At 48.0% G+C, this 18,796-nt stretch overlaps 1 protein-coding gene across 1 annotated transcript in view; it reads left to right on the top strand.

Annotated features, from left to right (window-relative positions):
- Creb3l1 (cAMP responsive element binding protein 3 like 1) overlaps nucleotides 1-18,796 on the top strand; it is a 43,965-nt gene that overhangs the window by 13,403 nt on the left and 11,766 nt on the right. Inside the window, exons 2-3 of the mRNA XM_008851586.3 lie at nucleotides 11,305-11,533; nucleotides 18,157-18,338. Of these exons, the coding sequence (XP_008849808.1) occupies nucleotides 11,305-11,533; nucleotides 18,157-18,338 (411 nt within the window). The remainder of the gene's footprint in view (nucleotides 1-11,304; nucleotides 11,534-18,156; nucleotides 18,339-18,796) is intronic.

Raw genomic sequence — 18,796 nt, 5'->3', positions numbered from 1 at the left:
GGAAGGAAGGAAGGAAGGAAGGAAGGAAGGAAGGAAGGAAGGAAGGAAGGGTACAGAAAGTCAGAGGCATCATGAATGGGCCATCCCAAGCTACCCTAAGGAACTTGGACTCTATTATAAGGATATTGGGAAGTCATGGATGGATTTTGAGCCAGGGAATGACAGTCACTTTAGGGTTTAGAAGCTCACAACTCTAGAGAGGAATCACATTTCTAAATGTGGATCTACCTCTATAAATGAGGTAGTCCCACCGTGTCAGAAAAGTCTTTCTAGAGTAGAAAACAGACCTCTTCATCTCTGTCTGCAGAACTGAACACATAGTATGTGTTCAACAAATGCAGGACGAATGTGTGAGTGATAAGTGCAACTGCTTACCCGTATTCTCAGAGGTCCCAGTGCCAGCTCTGGCACTTGGTTTCCAGTGTCCTGAGTTGTCCCACAGGGATTCTCTGGCCATTGCATATGGACTAACCCTCATGACCAGTCACAGCTAATCTGAGCCCTGGGTGGTGCCACTCACTACCATAGCTTCATCCTGTCCAGACAGGGCCTGGCACCCACCTCAGCATTGGGCCCATAGCACAGGGGCCGCCTTGTCAGAAGATGCCAGGGGTTGGCTGGAAACCTGAGGGACCCATGGCCTGCCTGGGCAGGGTTACTGGTGACAGGAGAGGGATGCAGATGCCTAGGCTATCAGGCTGGGGGCCGCAGAGGTGACACATGCCCTCCCAGGACCTTGCTTGGCACAGAAAAAGCCTTCAGTGGTTGCCATTGTGCCCACTCTTCTCTTTTTCCAGTGCTCACTGGCACAGAAAAGCTCCAATCCCTATACCAGCCCCTTCTTCAGTCCCAACTGTCACTGTCCCAGCCCTAAGCAAGCCTGGAACTCCCAAATCTTCTCTCACTTGGGCTCACATGACAGTTATCTCAGGCACGTGGCTTGGCACAATCAGCTTATAGTTCTGGAAGCATGTGAGATGTCTCATGCATTCATGTGAAACTGTGAGCTTGTCTGGGGTGACTGCACATGTGTGTTGTTGTGATGTATCATTTGCTGTTTCTGTGGTGCTGAGCTTCACGCATACTCAGTGAATGCTTTGCTTCTGAGCAACGTCCCCAGCTGGAGTGTGCCTATTTGAATTGGTGTCTATCTGACCCCCGCTGATAAGTGACCTTGCTGGGCTTGTGTTTGTATCTGATGGTGTCCACCTATGTGAACCTGTGGGTGGCGGTGTGTAAGATAGACTCTAAGCAAGACACATCTCAATGTAGAGGTCTGTATCACATCTCAGTGGAGGGGTCTGTATCTTTGTGTCATGTCAGAGAAGTTGAGATTTCCTAGGTGGAACAACCCTCTCACCCCAGGTCTGTATAACAGTGTACACATATACAGGTGTATACACATGTGCATACCTACACACAGAAGCATTTCTGTTCATTTGGATTTACCGTTGTATGGTGAATATGCAATAGAGGGAAATTGTGAAACCTCAGCAGCCACCTTCCCTGGCCTTCGGGTTAAGAGTGAGATTGGAACAACATAATCCCAATAACTCCCACATGTGCCAGGAGGGTTCTGGGAGGATGGGCTTCACCTCTTTGAGGTGAAGCTAGGCAGAAGCAGGATGTGAGTCTCTGAGGATTAAGTTACTTCTTCCTGCCCCTGCCACCTTGTTCAGGAAGGACACAAACCCATGAAGGGACCTGAGCACACCACCTGGCCCTGCCCAGGTCTCAGAACAGAGCTGGGCTTTATCTGGGGCCTCCTGAATTTGAGTTCGATGTCTTTTGCCAGATAGTCAGGGTCTAGCTCTAGGAAGCCAAGTTCTTAAAGAACCCCGCCCCCCCATACCTGGATGGTGTTTAAGGACAAGAAGATCTGCTGAGAATGGGAACCCAGGGGTCCACTTATCCTCTCTACTCTGTCTTAATCCCATCTAACTTGAGGCTGAGGCAGGAGAATGGTGAGTTCAAGGCTAGCCTGGGCTACATAGAGAGACACTAAAAAAAGTCATCAACCTAACCTCTGGAGCTATATTTTTATTTTAATCTTTGTGTATTCCTATTTCTTTTAAATTAATTAATTAATTATATTTTATGTGTGTGAGTGTTTTGCTTGCATGGAAGTGTACCACATGCATGCAGTGCCCATGGAGGCCAGAAGAGGATGTCAGACCCCCAGAACTGGACACACACACACACACACACACACACACACACACACACACACACACTGGACACAGCAGTGACTCACAGTGGTGGCCCTTCTGCTTGAAATGGGGGCAGTTTTCTAGTGGCCAGGAGGCAAGTAACCGTCCCGGAATGTATGGGTCAGGTCAGTGTGTTTGTGGGAGAGGTGTCTGCTAGTCACCCTCCCAGGGAAGAAAAGGGGGAAATTTGAGAGGATTCTATGGGTCACTGTGTTTTGGGGAGGCTTTTGTGGGCTGCCCTCCCTGGGAGGAAAGAGGGGAAATGAGAGAGGACTCCTGTCCCATTTCTTCCCAGAGCTCACTCTCTTGGAAGGAATGTTTGCTGGGGATTCCCCCTACCCCTGATCCCACATCTCAGTCTGGACCAACTCACTCCACATTCAGCACAGGCTGAATCAGCCAGAGTCTGGGGTTGGGGCAGAAGCCAGGGTGGTCGTGCAGGCGCCAAGGGACTAGTGGCCTGGGACAAGGGGCGCCCTGGGGCTGTTTGTAGGCACACACACACACACACACACACACACACCCCAGGGGGCAGCTGCACCCCAGATCTTTTCCCTGCCTGTACTGCCCCCGGTGGGGTCTATTCTGTTCCAGCCCTGAGAATACCCCTCTCTCACTGCCCATCGGTGCACCCCCTGGTAGGAGGATTACTGTAGGAGAGGGAGAGGCAGAACTGTACGTGAGAATCGGAGCCTGGCTCGCCCAATGGAGCCAGGGGCGGGGCGGGGGGGGGTCGAAGCTGGAAACGCTCCCTGTCCGTCTGCCCCTCATCGCGGCGACTACGTGACTGATAAGTGTCTCGGGACACTGTGAGACTGCCATCTCAGCTTGGACCCAGACGGGGGACCGGGTTGGCGGGTGCCTGAACCCTGGTCTGCGCAGCCGCATTCCCTGCCCTGCGGGCGGCGGCTCCGCAGCCTCCTCCCATTGGTCAAGAGCTCCTCGGCTCTCACCAATGAGTAGGCGGGATGCCGGCGAGGGGCGGCCGGCTTGGGCTTGCCTGGCCCGCGTGCGGGCGCGGCAAACATCGCTCTGCACAATTCAAAGAGCGGTTGGCCCGGCCCGGGCGCGGGGTGCGGGTCTGTGAGCAGGAGGGCTCGGGGACCTCTCCTCCAAGAGAGTGGAGCCAGCGCCGGCTGCGCGTGGCTTGGGGGGGGGGGCTGATATTGGCAGGACTGTAGGAAAAAGTCTTTAAGGAGGAGGGAAACGAATCCTAATGTTTCCTTCTCTAGCTTCCCACCCCAGTTGCCTGGAAAAGCACCCCCGAAGACTGCTCACCCCTAGCACAACCCTGTCCCCCTCAAATGTTGGCGTGAGTCCCAGTGTGAACTCCTGGCCACCGGCCTTTCCCCCAGCTCCACCCCCAGATTTCCATCGGACAGTCTAAACCTGACGAGAGAGAGAGAGAGAGAGAGAGAGAGAGAGAGAGAGAGAGAGAGAGAGAATGAGAAGGAGGGCTAGATAGGGAGCGAGGGAGAGAGGGAGACCAGGGATCTGGCTGGAGCTGGTGGGACGGTCTGAAGTCTCCAGAGTGAGTTTTGCAGGGATGGGGGAGGTGAACACAGAGGAAGAAGAACCGCAAAGGGAACCCCCACCCCCATGCAACTCCACAGCTGCGGAGGACCTTCCCAACATTACCAACTAACTTTGTGACTGTGGGCAGATGGCTTGCCCTCTCTGGACCTCAGTTTTCTCATCAGTAAATGGGGTTGAGAGTCATAGACCATGAACTTTCTCAGGTCCCGGCTGCCTCAAACCGTAACTGTGTGCTGCTGCTGCTGCGAGAGACCAGGCCCCAGATGAAACAGGCTACAACACTCGGAGAGCAGCTACTGATGGCAGCGCTGCCGTTAAGGGCAGATGGGTCTAGGTGTGATGTAAAGTGCTCACCATCCACTCAGCACTCCAGAAACCCCGAGTAGGGAGGATCGAGCACACGAGCGTCCTCCACCCCCACCCCGCCTGCCCCTTGGCCGCCCTCCCCTTCCACTTGGCTCCCACCGCTCTGGAAGCTCCAGCCTGCTGAGCTTTAGCTGCTGTTTCTAGCAGGTGGGGTGGGTGCTCCTCACAAAAGCGAGCCAATTAAGGTCCGTTAGCAGGTTTCTGTTGGGTGTACCCAAAAGGGGTCCTTCTCGCTCATCTTCCTGAAGCCAAAACATTTAGAGACGCCCTCCCCAACTGCGCCCCAGCGGAGACCGGAGGCTGCGAGCTCTCTGCTCTCCCAGGCCCCCGGGAAAGGGCTTGGCAAACCCTTATCGCCTGAAGAGCAGCTGCTGGAGAAATACCGTAGCGGCTGACTCACGGTTCTCCCGATCCTCACAGCCCCCTCCCCTGGGCCCCACCGCAGCCTTTGAGAGTCAGGGAGGGCCAGGCTAGGAGGAAGCGCCCCCAACTGGGCTGGCAGGACTCTGACGCGGGTGTGGCTAGCTCAGTCCTGGCTGCTTGGGAGAAGGGAGAAAAGGGCATATACCCCTAAACGTTTCTGTCTGGGATCTCAGTTATTCTAGAGACTCATCCAGCCCCTGAGCTTCTGGTGATGCACCACCCAGGCACTGCTGGACAGCTAATATAGTGGCCCTGCCCTCTGGGGTACAAAGCCCTGATCCTGCACCTCTACTACATGAATACCTAGCAAGATATTCATTGAGATACAGACCTATCCCTGAGAGTTCACAGTCTGGCAGCAGACAGACCACTCCCGAACAGAGAAAGGAGGTGTGAAGTGATTGGGGAGGGCTGAGCAATGAGGAACTGTGGACATTTCCTGGCTTTGCCTGGCTCCTTGGCCCCAGTTTCCCTGCTTGTCAAATGCAAAACTGTGTCTGGCTTTGCTTTTGGATAAATATGAGGCTTAAATGAAATGACGCAGGGGTTGGAGATGTGGCTCAATGGGTAGGCTGCCTGCCTAGCATGTGCAGGGCCTGGGTTCCATCCCCAGCACCACATAAACCAGGCATTGTGATGCATGCCTATAATCCCAGCACACTACAGGTAGAGACAAGAGTGTCAGAAATTCAAGACCATCCTAGGCTGGAGGTGGGGAGGGCAGGGATATGAGAGTACTTTGGAAGATTCCAGTCCAAACAAAAGTATAAGATGATGGTTACGATTCCTGGAAAACCAGGAGAGCACCGAGTGCATCAATGGCTTCTCTGGACTCATCTTTCCTGAAGTCTCTCCTCACACTTTGTTCAGAGGGGAAATCAAACCACTTCCATATATTGGTTCTAAGATCATTACCAGAGTTTAGGGGCTTCAGTTTTCATAAAAATAACTACTGAGCATTGAGCACTAACTGCACACCAGGTGCTGTTCTGAGTACTTCATGTGTAGTCACTCATTTTATCCTCATACTCCTATGAGGTTAGTACTAAGCATCTAACCAACACTTAATCCTCATGACAAATGCTATGTGGTAGGAATTATTATTTCCCCCTTCCTGGTGAGGAAACTGAGGCACAGAGACATTAAAAAACTCAGTAGAGGGCTTCATATCTGTTGGAACTTGAGTTGTGGACAGCTATAAGCCACCATATGGGTGCTGGGAACTGAACCCAGATCCTCTGCAAGAGAGACAAATACTCTTAACCACTGAGCCATCTCTCCAGTAAAAGAAAAAACTTAGCAAGTAATGCATCTGGAAGTCAAAAGCAAGTCTATATGGCTCCAGGGCCCTTGTTCATCTCCTGGTCCTTGCAGACTCAGGTGGTCCTCAGCCTTATCCTCAGGCTTATTCCTGCCTGACTGGGACAGGTTCTTGATAGTCCAGGCCACAGAAAACCAATGACTCTGCACCTTGAACCAATCTGGAAAAGCCAGCCCTTTTCCCCAGCTGGGAATCCAGAGCCTGAAGCAACCTCACAGCCAGTCTCTTCCAACCCACCAGCAAATGTATTCATTCAACAAAGAATGAATAAACCATAGTAACAACTAATTACACATTTATAATTCTTCCAAAAGAAAAAAAGCACCTACTATGTGTCAACCTTTGACATTCTTTTTCAAAAACATCTTTTATTTTTATTTTATGTGTATGAGTGTTAGGCCTGCATGTAAATAAGTGCACCATGTATGTGCAATGCCTGTGATGGTCAGAAAAGGGCATCTGATCCCCTGGAACTTGAGTTATTACCTGCATGTGGGTGCTGGGAACCAAACCTGAATCCTCTGCAAGAGCATCCAGTACTCTTAACAACTGAGCCATCAACCCTTGGCATTCTTTATTTATGATATGACATTTGTTGAGCCATGACTGTGCCTCGGACTGTCCTAAACCTTTACTCATATGAATTGGTTTGATCTCCACAATAATTTTAGCAAGTGAGACCTATGATAACCCCACTATAGAGAGGAGGATAAAGCACAGAGGTTAATGAGCTTTTCCAAGATCATTAACAGAGTTGTTCTGTTTATTTCTAAGAATGACATCTGATGCCTTTACCAAGTATACACATACCAAGATAGATAATTCGCCAGATATTAACTTTGCTATGTGCTATGCATTGATTTTTTCTACTCTATTTTTGTATTTTGTTCTCGTTATTTTTTCTTAAATTCTGGTCATAAAAACCACGTTTGGGCCAGAGGTATAACTGTGGTAGACCACTTGCTTAGCATGCACAAAGCCCTGATTCAATCCCCCAGTGCTGCAAAGAAAGATGAAACTAAAAAACATGCTTTGGGGGTTGGAGAGATGATTCAGCAGTTAAGACCATTGGCTGCTCTTGCTGAGGGCCTCGGTTTGGTTCCCAGCATCAACATGGCTACTAACAACATCTGTTACTCCCATTTCAGGTGCCCTCTTCTGGCTTTTCGGGTACTGCATGCATGTGATATACTTACATGCATGCAGACAAAACACTGGTACACATAAAATAAAAATAAATAAAACATAACCAAAAGATTTTTAAAACATGATCTCACATGCAGATGCTTTAAAAATTGATCTGTGACGGGGCTGAAGAGATGGCTCAGCAGTTAAGAACACTGACTGTTCTTGCAGAAGACCCAGGTTTGAATCCCAGCACCCACATGGCAGCTAACAGCTGTCCGTAACTCCAGTTCCAGGGGATCCGACAGCCTCTTCTGTCTTCCGCGGGCATTGCACGACACAGGTGCACTTACCTACATGCAGGGAATACACACATACACATAAAAAATTTTTTTAATTAAAAAAATTGATCTGTGAAGGAGAAAGCAGTTACTGGGGGAGCTGGGGCTGGCAGTGAAAGGGGACTGGGGAGGGTGGGCAGCAGGATCAAGGGTACAGTGGGAAAGGAGGAGTGGAGGATTCTAATGCTTTTAACTGTGGTTAACAATTAATCATATATTTCAAAGTAGCTAGTATAGAGAGGATTTTCAATGCTCCTACCATAAAGAAATGATACGTGTTTCAAGCAATGAATATGCCCTGCTATCTTGGTCTGGGCATTGGCACATTTAATGAAAAGTCAAACTGTACCCAAATTATTGTGTGTCAAGGAAAAAAATTTTCTAAATGTATTTTTAAAACTTCTGGTCATGACCCACTAAATTGATTTCATAACCCATTGGTGAATCACCACTGTAGCCTGACAGACTGAGTCATAGGAGGCTCCAGGCCAGGACTCCAACTTCAGCAATGTGGCTCCACAGCCTGATCTTTTGGGATAAAGAATAGACTGAGGGGGCTGGAGGGATGGCTCAGTGGTTAAGAGAACTGTTTGCTCTTGCAGAGGACCTGGGTTCAGTTCCCAGCACCCACATAGCAACTAATAAGTCTCCAAAACTCCAGTTCCAGGGGTCCATCATCCTCCTCTGACCTCCATGAACATTCCACTTTCAGGGTGCACTTATATACATGCAGGCAAAACACTTACACACATGAAAATAAAAATAAATACATCAAAAAAAGTAAAATTAAAGAAAGGCCTGAGCAGGGCGTGGTAGATACCTGTAATAACAGTACTTGGGAGGCTGAAGCAAGAGGATCACAAGTTTATAGCCAGCCTGGGCTACATAAAAATCTGGGGCAGGGAGGGAGACAACTCAGTCAGTAAAATGTTTGAACGAGGACCAGAGCCAGATCCCTGCACCCACATAACAAGCCAGATGCCCTGTGCACACCTGTAACCCCCAGGTCCAAGGGAAGCAGAGCCCAGAGGATTGCTGAGAACTGATGACTTCCAATCTAGCTGAGGAAACATGAGTTCCCGGTTCAGAAAAAGACCCTGCCTCAAAGGAATTGAGAGAAAGTGATAGACAAAGACACCCGACGCCCTCTTCTGGCCTCCATTCACACACACAGGTACATGTATCAGCGCGTACATGTGCATGTACACCCACACATAGACGCATACACACTAATTTTTTTTGAGACAGGGTCTCCCTGTAGCCCCAGCCAACCTGGAACTCACTACGTAGACCAAGCTGGCCTTGAACTCACAGAGATCCGCCTGCCTCTGCCTCTCAAGTGCTGGAATTAAAGACATGCACCACCATACCCAGCCTAACTAATCTTTTAAAAAATTTAAAAGGGGGCTGGAGAGATGGCTCAGCAGTTAAGAACACTGGTTGTTTTTGCAGAAGACCCAGGTTCGAATCCCAGCACCCACATGGCAGCTAACAACTGTCTGTAACTCTAGTTCCAGGGGATCCAACAGCCTCTTCTGACCTCCTCAGGCATTGCATGACATGGGTGAACTTACCTACATGCAGGCAATACACACATACACATAAAATAAAAATAATAAATATTTTTTTAATTTAAAAGGCCAATGACATGGCTCAGAGGATAAAGGAGCTTGTGACCAAGTTTGACTTGATTCAAGTTTGACTCCTGGGATCCATATGGTATAAGGAGACAAACAAGTTCCACAAGTTGTCTTCTGACATCCACTCATAAACTGTGGCATGTGGCACCCCTCCACACACACACGCACAATAAATAAATAAATGTAATTTAAATTTTTTAAATAAATGACTTTTTTACATTTTATTTATTGTTTTTATTCTATGTGTATGAGTGTATTGTCTGCATGTATGTGAGTGCATCCTTGTCGTGCAATGCTTCGGAGGTCAGAAGAGGACTTTGGATTCCCCTGGAACTGGAGTTAAGGACGGTTCATAGCCGCCATGTGGGTGCTGGGAATAGAACCCGGGTCCTCTATAAGAGCAGTCAGTGCTCTTAACCGCTGAGCCATCTCTCCAGCCCCAATAAATTAATTTTTTTAAGTGGAAGAAGCTGGTGAGATGGCTTGATGGATAAAGGTACTTGCCACACAAACTTAGCAGCCTGAATTGGATCCCTGGAACCCACATAAAAGTGGAAAGAGAGAACTAACTTCACATAATTCTCTGACAGCCACTCATGTGCCAGGGCATGTGCACCTGCTCACACATATCATCATCATCATCATCATCATCATCATTATCATCATCATCATCATTATCATCATCATCATCATCATTATCATCATCATCATCATCACTATCATCATCAAATAATTTTTTTTCAATTTTGTCTGGAAATTTATTGAACATAATTAATCTATTATAGTACAAATAGTTTAGTTATTAAACATATTTGTCTTGCTTTAGCAACTTTAATTTCTCTTGAAATTCCCCAAGTGTTTTCTCAAATCACTCATCTTGATCCATCACTTTAAAAACAGCACCAGGGGCTAGAGAGATGGCTCAGTGGTTAAGAGCACTGGCTGCTCTTGCAGAGGACCCAAGTTCAAATCCCAGCACCCACATGATGGCTAACAATCATCTGAAACTCCAGTCCCAGGGGATCTGACACCCTCTTCTGACCTCCACTGGCATTGCACTACACAGATGCACATACGTACACAAAGGCAATACACTCATACACATAAAAAATTAATTAGGGACTGAAGAGATGGCTCAGCGGTTAAGAGCACTGACTGCTCTTGCAGAGGACCCGGGTTCAATTCCCAGCACCCACATGACGGCTACGAACCATCCTTAACTCCAGTTCCAGAGAAATCTGAAACCCCCTTCTGACCTCAAAGGCATTGCACGACACTGGTGCACTCACATACATTCAGGCAATACACTCATACACATAAAATAAAAATAATAAAATATTTTTTAAATTAATTAATTAATGATATTCTAAAAATCTTAAATAAAAAAATTTTAAAAAAGAGTGCTAAGGACCTGAGTCTACTTTTCAAGCATCTCCATCATATTTATGGGACACATTTATTCAAAGCTTATCTTTCATTCCTGTTTAGATAAATTGTATGACTTTATTGGTGTACTTACACTGGTGTATCTGCAGGCCTGGTCTCCCCACTTTACACCCCTCCAACTAATGGAGCTCAAAATTAGAACACCAAGATGGGAAGACAGAACAGGCAAATGCCACAGATTCAATGTCCCAGCGTCCCTTTGGCTGGCCCTTACTGCTTTTTCCCATCCCTCCCACTCATCCTATGAATAAATCCTGACTTGTCACAGAAAAATGTGCCACTCTTACATTCACAGACAGGAAATTCTTAACTCCATCAATTTTGATGAAAATTAATATGGAATTTCCCAAACTGTTATGTAGCTTTAAACAAAAACAATCTGGGTGACAAATCTAGATTGTCTTAATTTTCATAGACTAGAGACCACCAATTAAAGCTCCAAGCCTAGGAAGGTTAAGAGGTAAAAGCAGCCAGGCATGGTAGCACATGCCTTTAATCCCAGCACTCAGGTGGCAGAGGCAGGTGGATTTCTGTAAGTTTAAGGCCAGCCTGGTCTATATAGTGAGTTCCAGGCCAGCTGGGGCTACAGGGAGACCCTGTCTCAAAAAGACCAAAAAAGAAAAAACAAAAAAATCAAGAGGTAAAAGCAAAGGCTCTGAGCCTGGCACTGCTGATGAAGGTCATGAGATGCCACAGGATCTGAACATCCTGGGAAGGGAACAGAGAATTCTTTTTTAAAAGAAAGAAATGGTGAGAGTTGGAACTGGTAACATTTGTCATGGAGAGGTTGGTGGTGACATGATGGTATTAATGATGGGGGAACAAAACTGGGGAGTGACCCCTCTGTAGCAGTACCCCCTCCCCAAGTCAAGCTGAGGCTTTTTCTCCCTCCCCAGCACTTCCCAGAGCACCTGGACCATTTCGTGGAGAACATGGAGGACTTCTCTAATGACCTGTTCAGCAGTTTCTTTGATGACCCCATGCTAGATGAAAAGAGCCCTCTGCTGGACATGGAACTGGACTCCCCAGCACCAGGCATCCAGGCTGAGCACAGCTACTCCCTGAGTGGGGACTCTGCACCCCAGAGCCCCCTGGTGCCCATCAAGATGGAGAACACCACCCAAGGTAAGAATTGCAAGGGCCCAGGAGGGAGGAAGCTTCTAAGGGACAAGAGGGGACTCTTGCTGCCCAAGACTCCTGTAGCAGCTTCCCACATAGCTCCTGCCTTTTGGGTACCATGGAATTTGAACCCATTTGGGCACTTCTCAAAGGGCTTGGCCTGACAACAGTTGATTCACAGAGTATAGCTCTTAGACCCCAGGGCCACCTGGGAGCTTGTTAGAAATACACTTTGGCAGTTAAGGGTTAAGGGCAACTACTGGCTTTTGCAAGAACCCAAGTTCAATTTCCAGCACCCATGTCAGGTTGCTCCCAACCACCTATAACTCCAGCTCCAGGAGGATCTGACACTTCTGATTTCCATGAGCACCTACACTTATGTGTACGTACTTACACACATACACGTAACTAAATATTTGATTAAATGTTCAAAGGGGCTGGAGAGATAGCTCAGCAGTTAAGAGTACTGACTGCTTTTGCAAAGGACTTAGGTTTGGTTCCCAGCACCCACATGGTAGTTAACAACTGTCCATAACTCCTACTCCAGGGGATCCACTACCCTCTTCTTACCCCCACAGGCACTGTATGACACGGGTGCACTTACATAAATGTAGGCAAAATACTCATATACATAAAATAAAAATAAATAAATCAGTGCTGGGTGTTGTGGTGCATGCCTTTAATCCCAGCCCTTGGGAGGCAGAGGCAGACAGGTTTCTGAGAGACAGAGACAGAGATAGACCAGCCTGGTCTATATAGTGAGATTCGGCCAATTGGGGCTACAGGTAGACTCTGTCTCAAAAACCCAAATAAATTATTTTTTAAAAAACAGTCACTGAAACAGCAAGCTTCAGGTTCAGTGAGAGGCAATGTCTCAAAAATTAAGGTGAAGGTCAATAGAGGAAGACACCCAACATCAACCTCTGACCTCCACAGGCACAAACGCACACACACACATGTACCAGTGCACCCATACTCATACACACACATGCATGCACACACACAGTAAACTGTAGCACCTCAGCCAGCCCAGCAGACATAGTGGTGCATGATGGTAACCCACCATTCAGGGGAGTGGGCAGGAAGATGGTAAGTTTGAGGCCAGCCTGGGCTACATAGATAGACCCTGTCTCCAAACATACAAACTAACAATAAATGAAATACAGCTACTCAGGAGGCTGAGGCAGGAGGATAGAAAGTTCAAGGTCAATTTGGGTAACTTGAGATCTTACCTAAAATTTTTAAAAAGTAAAAAGAGACTTGGATCCAGTTCAGTGGTAAACACTTACCTAGCCTCAGATGACTGTCTGCTCTGTCATTTCCTCAAAGACAGGAGGATCTGACACTTCTGATTTCCATGGGCACCTACACTAGGTGGTCCTGGCTCTGTCATTCTTGGTAGAGTAATCACGGACATGTCTCTTAACCTCTAGAAGCCTCAGCAATTTCACCCACATGTGGGGATAACAGTATAGAGTACATTTCTGTCTCCATGGCAGGTTCACTGTCTGATTTGTGTCTCACAATGAATAGGCAAGGTAAGGTAGGAATCCTTTTATAAGTCCCATTCGATCCATAATGGAAAATATTTCCTGAAAGTGGAGCTGTCTTGGTCATGCACATGGCTAGATGCAGAATGGAGGGCTAGCGCCAGTCCCCAGGTTCTAAGCCTCACCCCTTCCACCACTCCTTCCATCTGCCATTCCTGAAGAGAAGCAAAGGCTGCTGGGCTGGACATACAGGAGGATTGGTGTGTGCCCTGCTATCTCCATTAACATCTGGGTCACCTTGAGTAAGTTCTTTAACCTCTTTAGGCCTCTATTTCCTCAATTATAAGATGAAAATAGGGACTGGAGAGATGGCTCAGTGGTAACAGCACATACTGCTCTTACAGAGGATCTGAATTCAGTTCCCAACACCCACAGCAGGCAGCTCCCAACTGCCTATAACTCTAGCTGCAGAGAAATCCTACATCTCTGGCCTCCACAACCACCTGCACTCACATGCATGTGCCCACACACAGACATACACATACACAAAAACAATAAAAAAAAAAAAATCCAGGAAAAAAATGTTTTGTTTTGGTTTGGTTTTTTTTTTGGTTTTTTTTTTGGGGGGGGTGGTCTTTTTGAGACAGGGTCTCCCTGTAGCCCCAGCTGTCCTGGAACTCACTATGTAGACCAGGATGGCCTTGAACTCACAGAGATCTGCCTGCCTCTGCCTCCCAAGTGCTGGGATTAAAGGCGTGTGCCACCAGGCCCGGTGAAAAAAATGTTTTAAAAAGATGAAAATAGTTTGTAGTTGAGAGTTCTGGGCAAGACTGAACATAAAATTCCCAGATTAGGGCCCACCACATAGATCAGCCTGCCTCCACCTCAAGTGCTGGGATTAAAGGCCTATGCCACCACACCAGGCTTGGGTGACATCTTAATGGTCTCATCTATTAAATGCAGAGCAAACAGTGCTTGCACACACTTTTGGGGTAGCTCATGAGCATCAAGGTCTTAGAGCTGTAGGAGGTTTACAGCCTTCCAGAAGGTGAAAACTGGCCTTTGTCCCCCCCTGCCATGAAGACAGGGACACTTTCTGGGGTTTTAGGAGGCTACATGGCTCATGGTTGCTGAGCTCTCCCTTGCTCACCACACCCAGCAGCCACCAAGCTTCTGGACCTCCTGAGGTCTCCAGCTCCAGCCTAGGAAGAACAGAGGCATGGGGTGGACCCCTCCCATGCCAGGGTCTCCATACACCATATTGGCTGCCTCAGCAGCTTCTTGGCCACCCCAGGTCTATTTTTAAAGCAATTTGTCTGTGGCCCTTTGCAGGGGCAGCTTCCCGGAGCAAACGCTTGGCCCTGTAATTTGGGAAGACTGTGGATGTTCCTAGACCTGGGACCGGCTGTGGCCCAGGGCTGGGGCTCTCAGGCTCCCAGCAGGGAGGGACTTGGGCTCTGAGGTGAGATCAGGTAGGCACTGACCCCTCTCCTCACTCATGGGGCTGGGGACAGAGTCCCACACAGCCCCTCCCCTGCAAGCTGGCTTCCCAACCCCTGCCTTACTGCTGCTTCTTGACTGGGCTGGCTTGGGATGGAGGACCCCCATCAGTCAGCAGAAGAAAACTAAGGCTTGACAGCTGTGTGCCCAGATGAAGCCAGAAGATCCACTAGACAGCAGGAGGTGGACTTTGCTCAGGGGAATCCCAAACATCCACCTTACTGCCAAAAAGCCTTAAGCCTGGGTCCTGTGGATTTCTTTTCTTTTTTTCGGGGCGGGGGGTGGGTGGCAAGGGATTTGAGGCAAGGTCTCACTATGCAGCCCTGGCTGGTCTGGAACTTGCCATGTAGACCAGGCTGGCCTTGAACTCACAGAGAGGCCTGCAGGGATTCCTCTTTTGAACTTTGTTTCTAATGCCAAGTGCAATGGCTTAGCATGCGTGGAGCCCTCGGTTCCATTCCCGGCATTGCATAAACAGTGCAACTGGGCATAGCTACACACACCTGTAATCCCAGCACTTGGGAGATAGAGGCAGGAGTATCAGGGGTTCAAGGCCATCCTTGGCTACATATCCAGTTTGAGGCCACACTGGGATACCTGAGACATTGTATAAAAACAAACAAACAAAACAAAAGAAAAAGAAAAAAAAAAAACACCTTTTCCTCCCCTTCTGCCTTTATTCAGGCCTTGACTTCACTCTCCTGGTGCAATAGCCTCCTGTGTGTCCTGCTCCATCTTGCTAGAGCTTGGTCTAGTCTTCATTTAGATTTTTTTTTTCAGATGCAGCCTACATGTTTATTGTTTTTACATAATTGAGCTTCACAATTCATATTCAAATCTAAAAGTGATGAGACTGAGCATCTCTTGAGGAGGCTTCAATCTTAATCTGGGTGAATACACAGAGGTCTTCATGCAACTCTGGGAACTAAGACAGCAGAGCAGAGGGTGTCTTCTAACACCACAGTCCTCAGCCATCCACTCCTCTGGCCACATTCTACATCTTACCACTTCCAGAAATTGAAACCATCAAAAGTTTTTTTAATTATTTATTTATTATTACTATTGTGTGTGTGTAGGATGCAGGAAAGTGCACATGTACCACAGATCTTGTGTGGAGGTCACAGGACATCTCTATGAAATCTGTTCCCTCTTTCCAACTTATGTAGGTTCCAGGGATCAAACTCAGATTGTCACACTTCACCCACTGAATCATTTCGCAGCTGTGAATTCTTTTCTTTCAAACGTTTTCAAGCATGACTGAAACCTTTGGCTCACAGCTCAGATACCTCTGCTCTCAGAAGTCTCTGATTTTCATTCATTAGAACAGGGGCTCCATTTAAAAGGCATCAGTCAGTCATGTGTGGCACATGCCTTTAATTTCAGCACTCAGGAGACAGAGACAGGAGGATCTCTGTGATATCAAGGCCAGCCTAGTCTACATAGCAAGTTCCAGGCCAGCTACAACTACAGGAAGACACTGTAGTCACAAAAACAAAAAGGCAGACAGAAAGGGTGGAGCCAAGCAGCTCACACATTGGTGTCTAAAAGCAGTTGAAAGGGCAAGAGTTATGCTTTTAATTTTTTATTTATTTTTAATATATATGAGTGTTTTCCTGCATATATGTAAGTACACCATGCATGCAATGCCGTGGAGGCCAGATGAGGGCATCAGACCCCCTGGAACTGAAATTATGGACAGTTGTTAGTCCCCATGTGGATGCTGGGAACTGAACTCGGGTCCTCTGCCAGAGCAGCCAGTGCGCTTAACTGCTGAACCATCGCTCCAGCCCCCAGAAATATGTATTGTTTTGTTTTTAAGTTATAAACCCAGCATGTTCTGTGGCTTCCCTTCACCTTAGGATAAAGTTACAGCTCCAGGCCCAGCAGCCAGGTCACCAATACTGACCTCACTGACTCTAGCATCCCTGACCCCAGTGTTCCAACTCTTCTGAGCTGCTATGGCTCTCACTAGCTCCCCAGCAACTGGCACAGGGCAAATGTTTACTCAGTAACAATAATTGTATTAACACTAGCTACCTCTTACTGAACATTCATTTCTCACCAGGCACTGTGCTGTGTGTCCACACTTGTTATACTATTAATCTTCGGAACCTCCCTATTAGATCTGTCCTGTTTCTTTCCTTTTTTCCTTTTTCTTTTATGTGTATAAGTTTGTATGTGTTTATGTGTGTACACATTTGTCCTAGTGCATGTAGAGGCCAGAAAAAGACATTGGGTGACTTCCTCAATCACTTTCTTTCTTTTTCTTTTTTGGTCTTTTTGAGACAGGGTCTCCCTGTAGCCCCAGCTGTCCTGGAACTCACTATGTAGACCAGGCTGGCCTTGAACTCACAGAAATCCCCCTGCCTCTGCCTCCTGAGTGCTGGGATTAAAGTCATGAGCCACCACGCCCAGCTACTCTCTCTCTTATTTTATTGTTATTTTTATTTTATGTGTATGAGTGTTTTGTTTGCATGTAAGTGCACCCATGTATGCAATGCCCACAGAGGCCAGAAGAGGACATCGAATCCCCTGGAACTGGAGTTACAATGATTTTTCACTGCCATGTGGGTGCTTAGAGCAAACCCAAGTCTTTTGCAAGAGAAGGCAGTGCTCTTAACCATTGAGTCATCTCTCTAGCCCCCATACACCCTATCTTTTGAGACAGAGTCTCTCCCGGAACCTGTTGCTCCTGATTGGCTACACTGGCTGGTCAGTAAGATCTAGGGATGCTCTGTTGTCCACCTCCTAGTCATCGCTGGGGTCACAGGTGTATGTTGCTGCTTCCAGCTTTTTAAATGGTGCCGGGCGGGGTTCCAAACTCAGGTCTTCATTATCGTACAGTGTCACCCGAATTCTCTTAGAATCCCTTGCTCCTGGCGCTATTAGACAAACCATATAACACATCTTTACCTACATTTTTCATAGTTTATATCCTGGGTAAAGGAAATATAGTAACTTACAAAAGCGAACACCCCCTGAACCATACAGCTCTGTGGCTCTTCGGCAAGGCTTCCTAGCCAGCCCACAGTCTCCGTTAGCTCCTTTAGCTTCCAGTCTCGCCCCAGGTCGGTAAATGCCCCCTCTCACTCCATGCGGGTGTACCCGAGCCGTTTCCGTGGCCCCCCTCTCACGCCCCCCGCCCCCCTCGCCCCCCTACATCCCTCCCGACCTCTGCCAAGATCCCACCAATGCTCCTCCCTCTGTGGCTAACTCTCTGCAGCCAACTCTCCACAGCAGGCCCCACCCCTCGGAAGAACAAGTACCCCTTTGGACACACACAGCAAGCACTATCTCCCCATCTATCTTCCCAGCCCTGCTTTCCTTCTTTCAAAGATGAGGAAGCTGAGGCTCAAAGAGAATAGGCAACTTGCCTAAGGTCACACAGCAGGTCAATAGGGGTCCAGGTACAGCGTCCAGGCCTGTTCTGTGAGTGGCTCAATACAGAAAATGATCTCACCTCTTTTGGCTCCAGCCCACCCCCTCTCATCTCACAAGGGCACCCACTTTTTCTGTTTGCCTCCATGTGGGGCACTCTAACATCCCTCCGCAGTCCAGAACAGCCACCAATGGGCAGAAGTGGGCTGAACTCTCAGTTCTGGAAGCCCCCTGAGCTTAGGTTCTTCCTCCTTCCCCCAGACGTGGAACATGGAGCATGGGCACTGGGACACAAACTATGCTCCATCATGGTGAAGCAGGAGCAGAGCTCAGAGCTTCCCGTCGACCCTCTGGCTGCCTCCTCTGCCATGGCTGCCTCTGCCATAGCCACTCCACCACTGCTGGGCCTCAGCCCCCTCTCCAGACTGCCTATACCCCACCAGGTGAGTCTGGGGACTAGTGACAGGGGCTGAGGAAAGGAGAAGGGCTAGGGGAGGCTGGGAGGAGTGATACCCAAAGCCTGGGCTCCACCCCAGGAGTCCATGAACAGGGAACAATGCAAGCCTTGCCTCCAGAACTGAGGGTCCTCTGCTACCTCCCCACACTGATCACCTCTTCGTTGTCCTCCAATGAGCACAAGCTGCAGCATCTTCCAAGGATGCTGAGTCCTCCCTGTGTGCAAGAAAGCTTGCAGGGCACCAGACAGGATTGAGCATTAGTTGCCTAGTCAAGGGACTCAGAAAGGGAAACACCCCAGGATACTTCATTTTCTAGAAACTTTAGGATTTGAAGAAAGGCAAACATACAGATATAAAAATGGTGCTCTATTTCATCTGTCTGTGTTTAAGAGATTAATAAACCACACTCTATGCCAATGCCACCTCCATTTCCTTGAATGTAT

Source organism: Nannospalax galili, unplaced genomic scaffold (assembly GCF_000622305.1).
Source record: "Nannospalax galili isolate Female #2095 unplaced genomic scaffold, S.galili_v1.0 scaffold2046, whole genome shotgun sequence".
Classification (NCBI taxonomy): domain Eukaryota; kingdom Metazoa; phylum Chordata; class Mammalia; order Rodentia; family Spalacidae; genus Nannospalax; species Nannospalax galili.
Note: the sequence above shows the minus strand (reverse complement) of the source record. Positions and strands in the feature narration are given on the sequence as shown.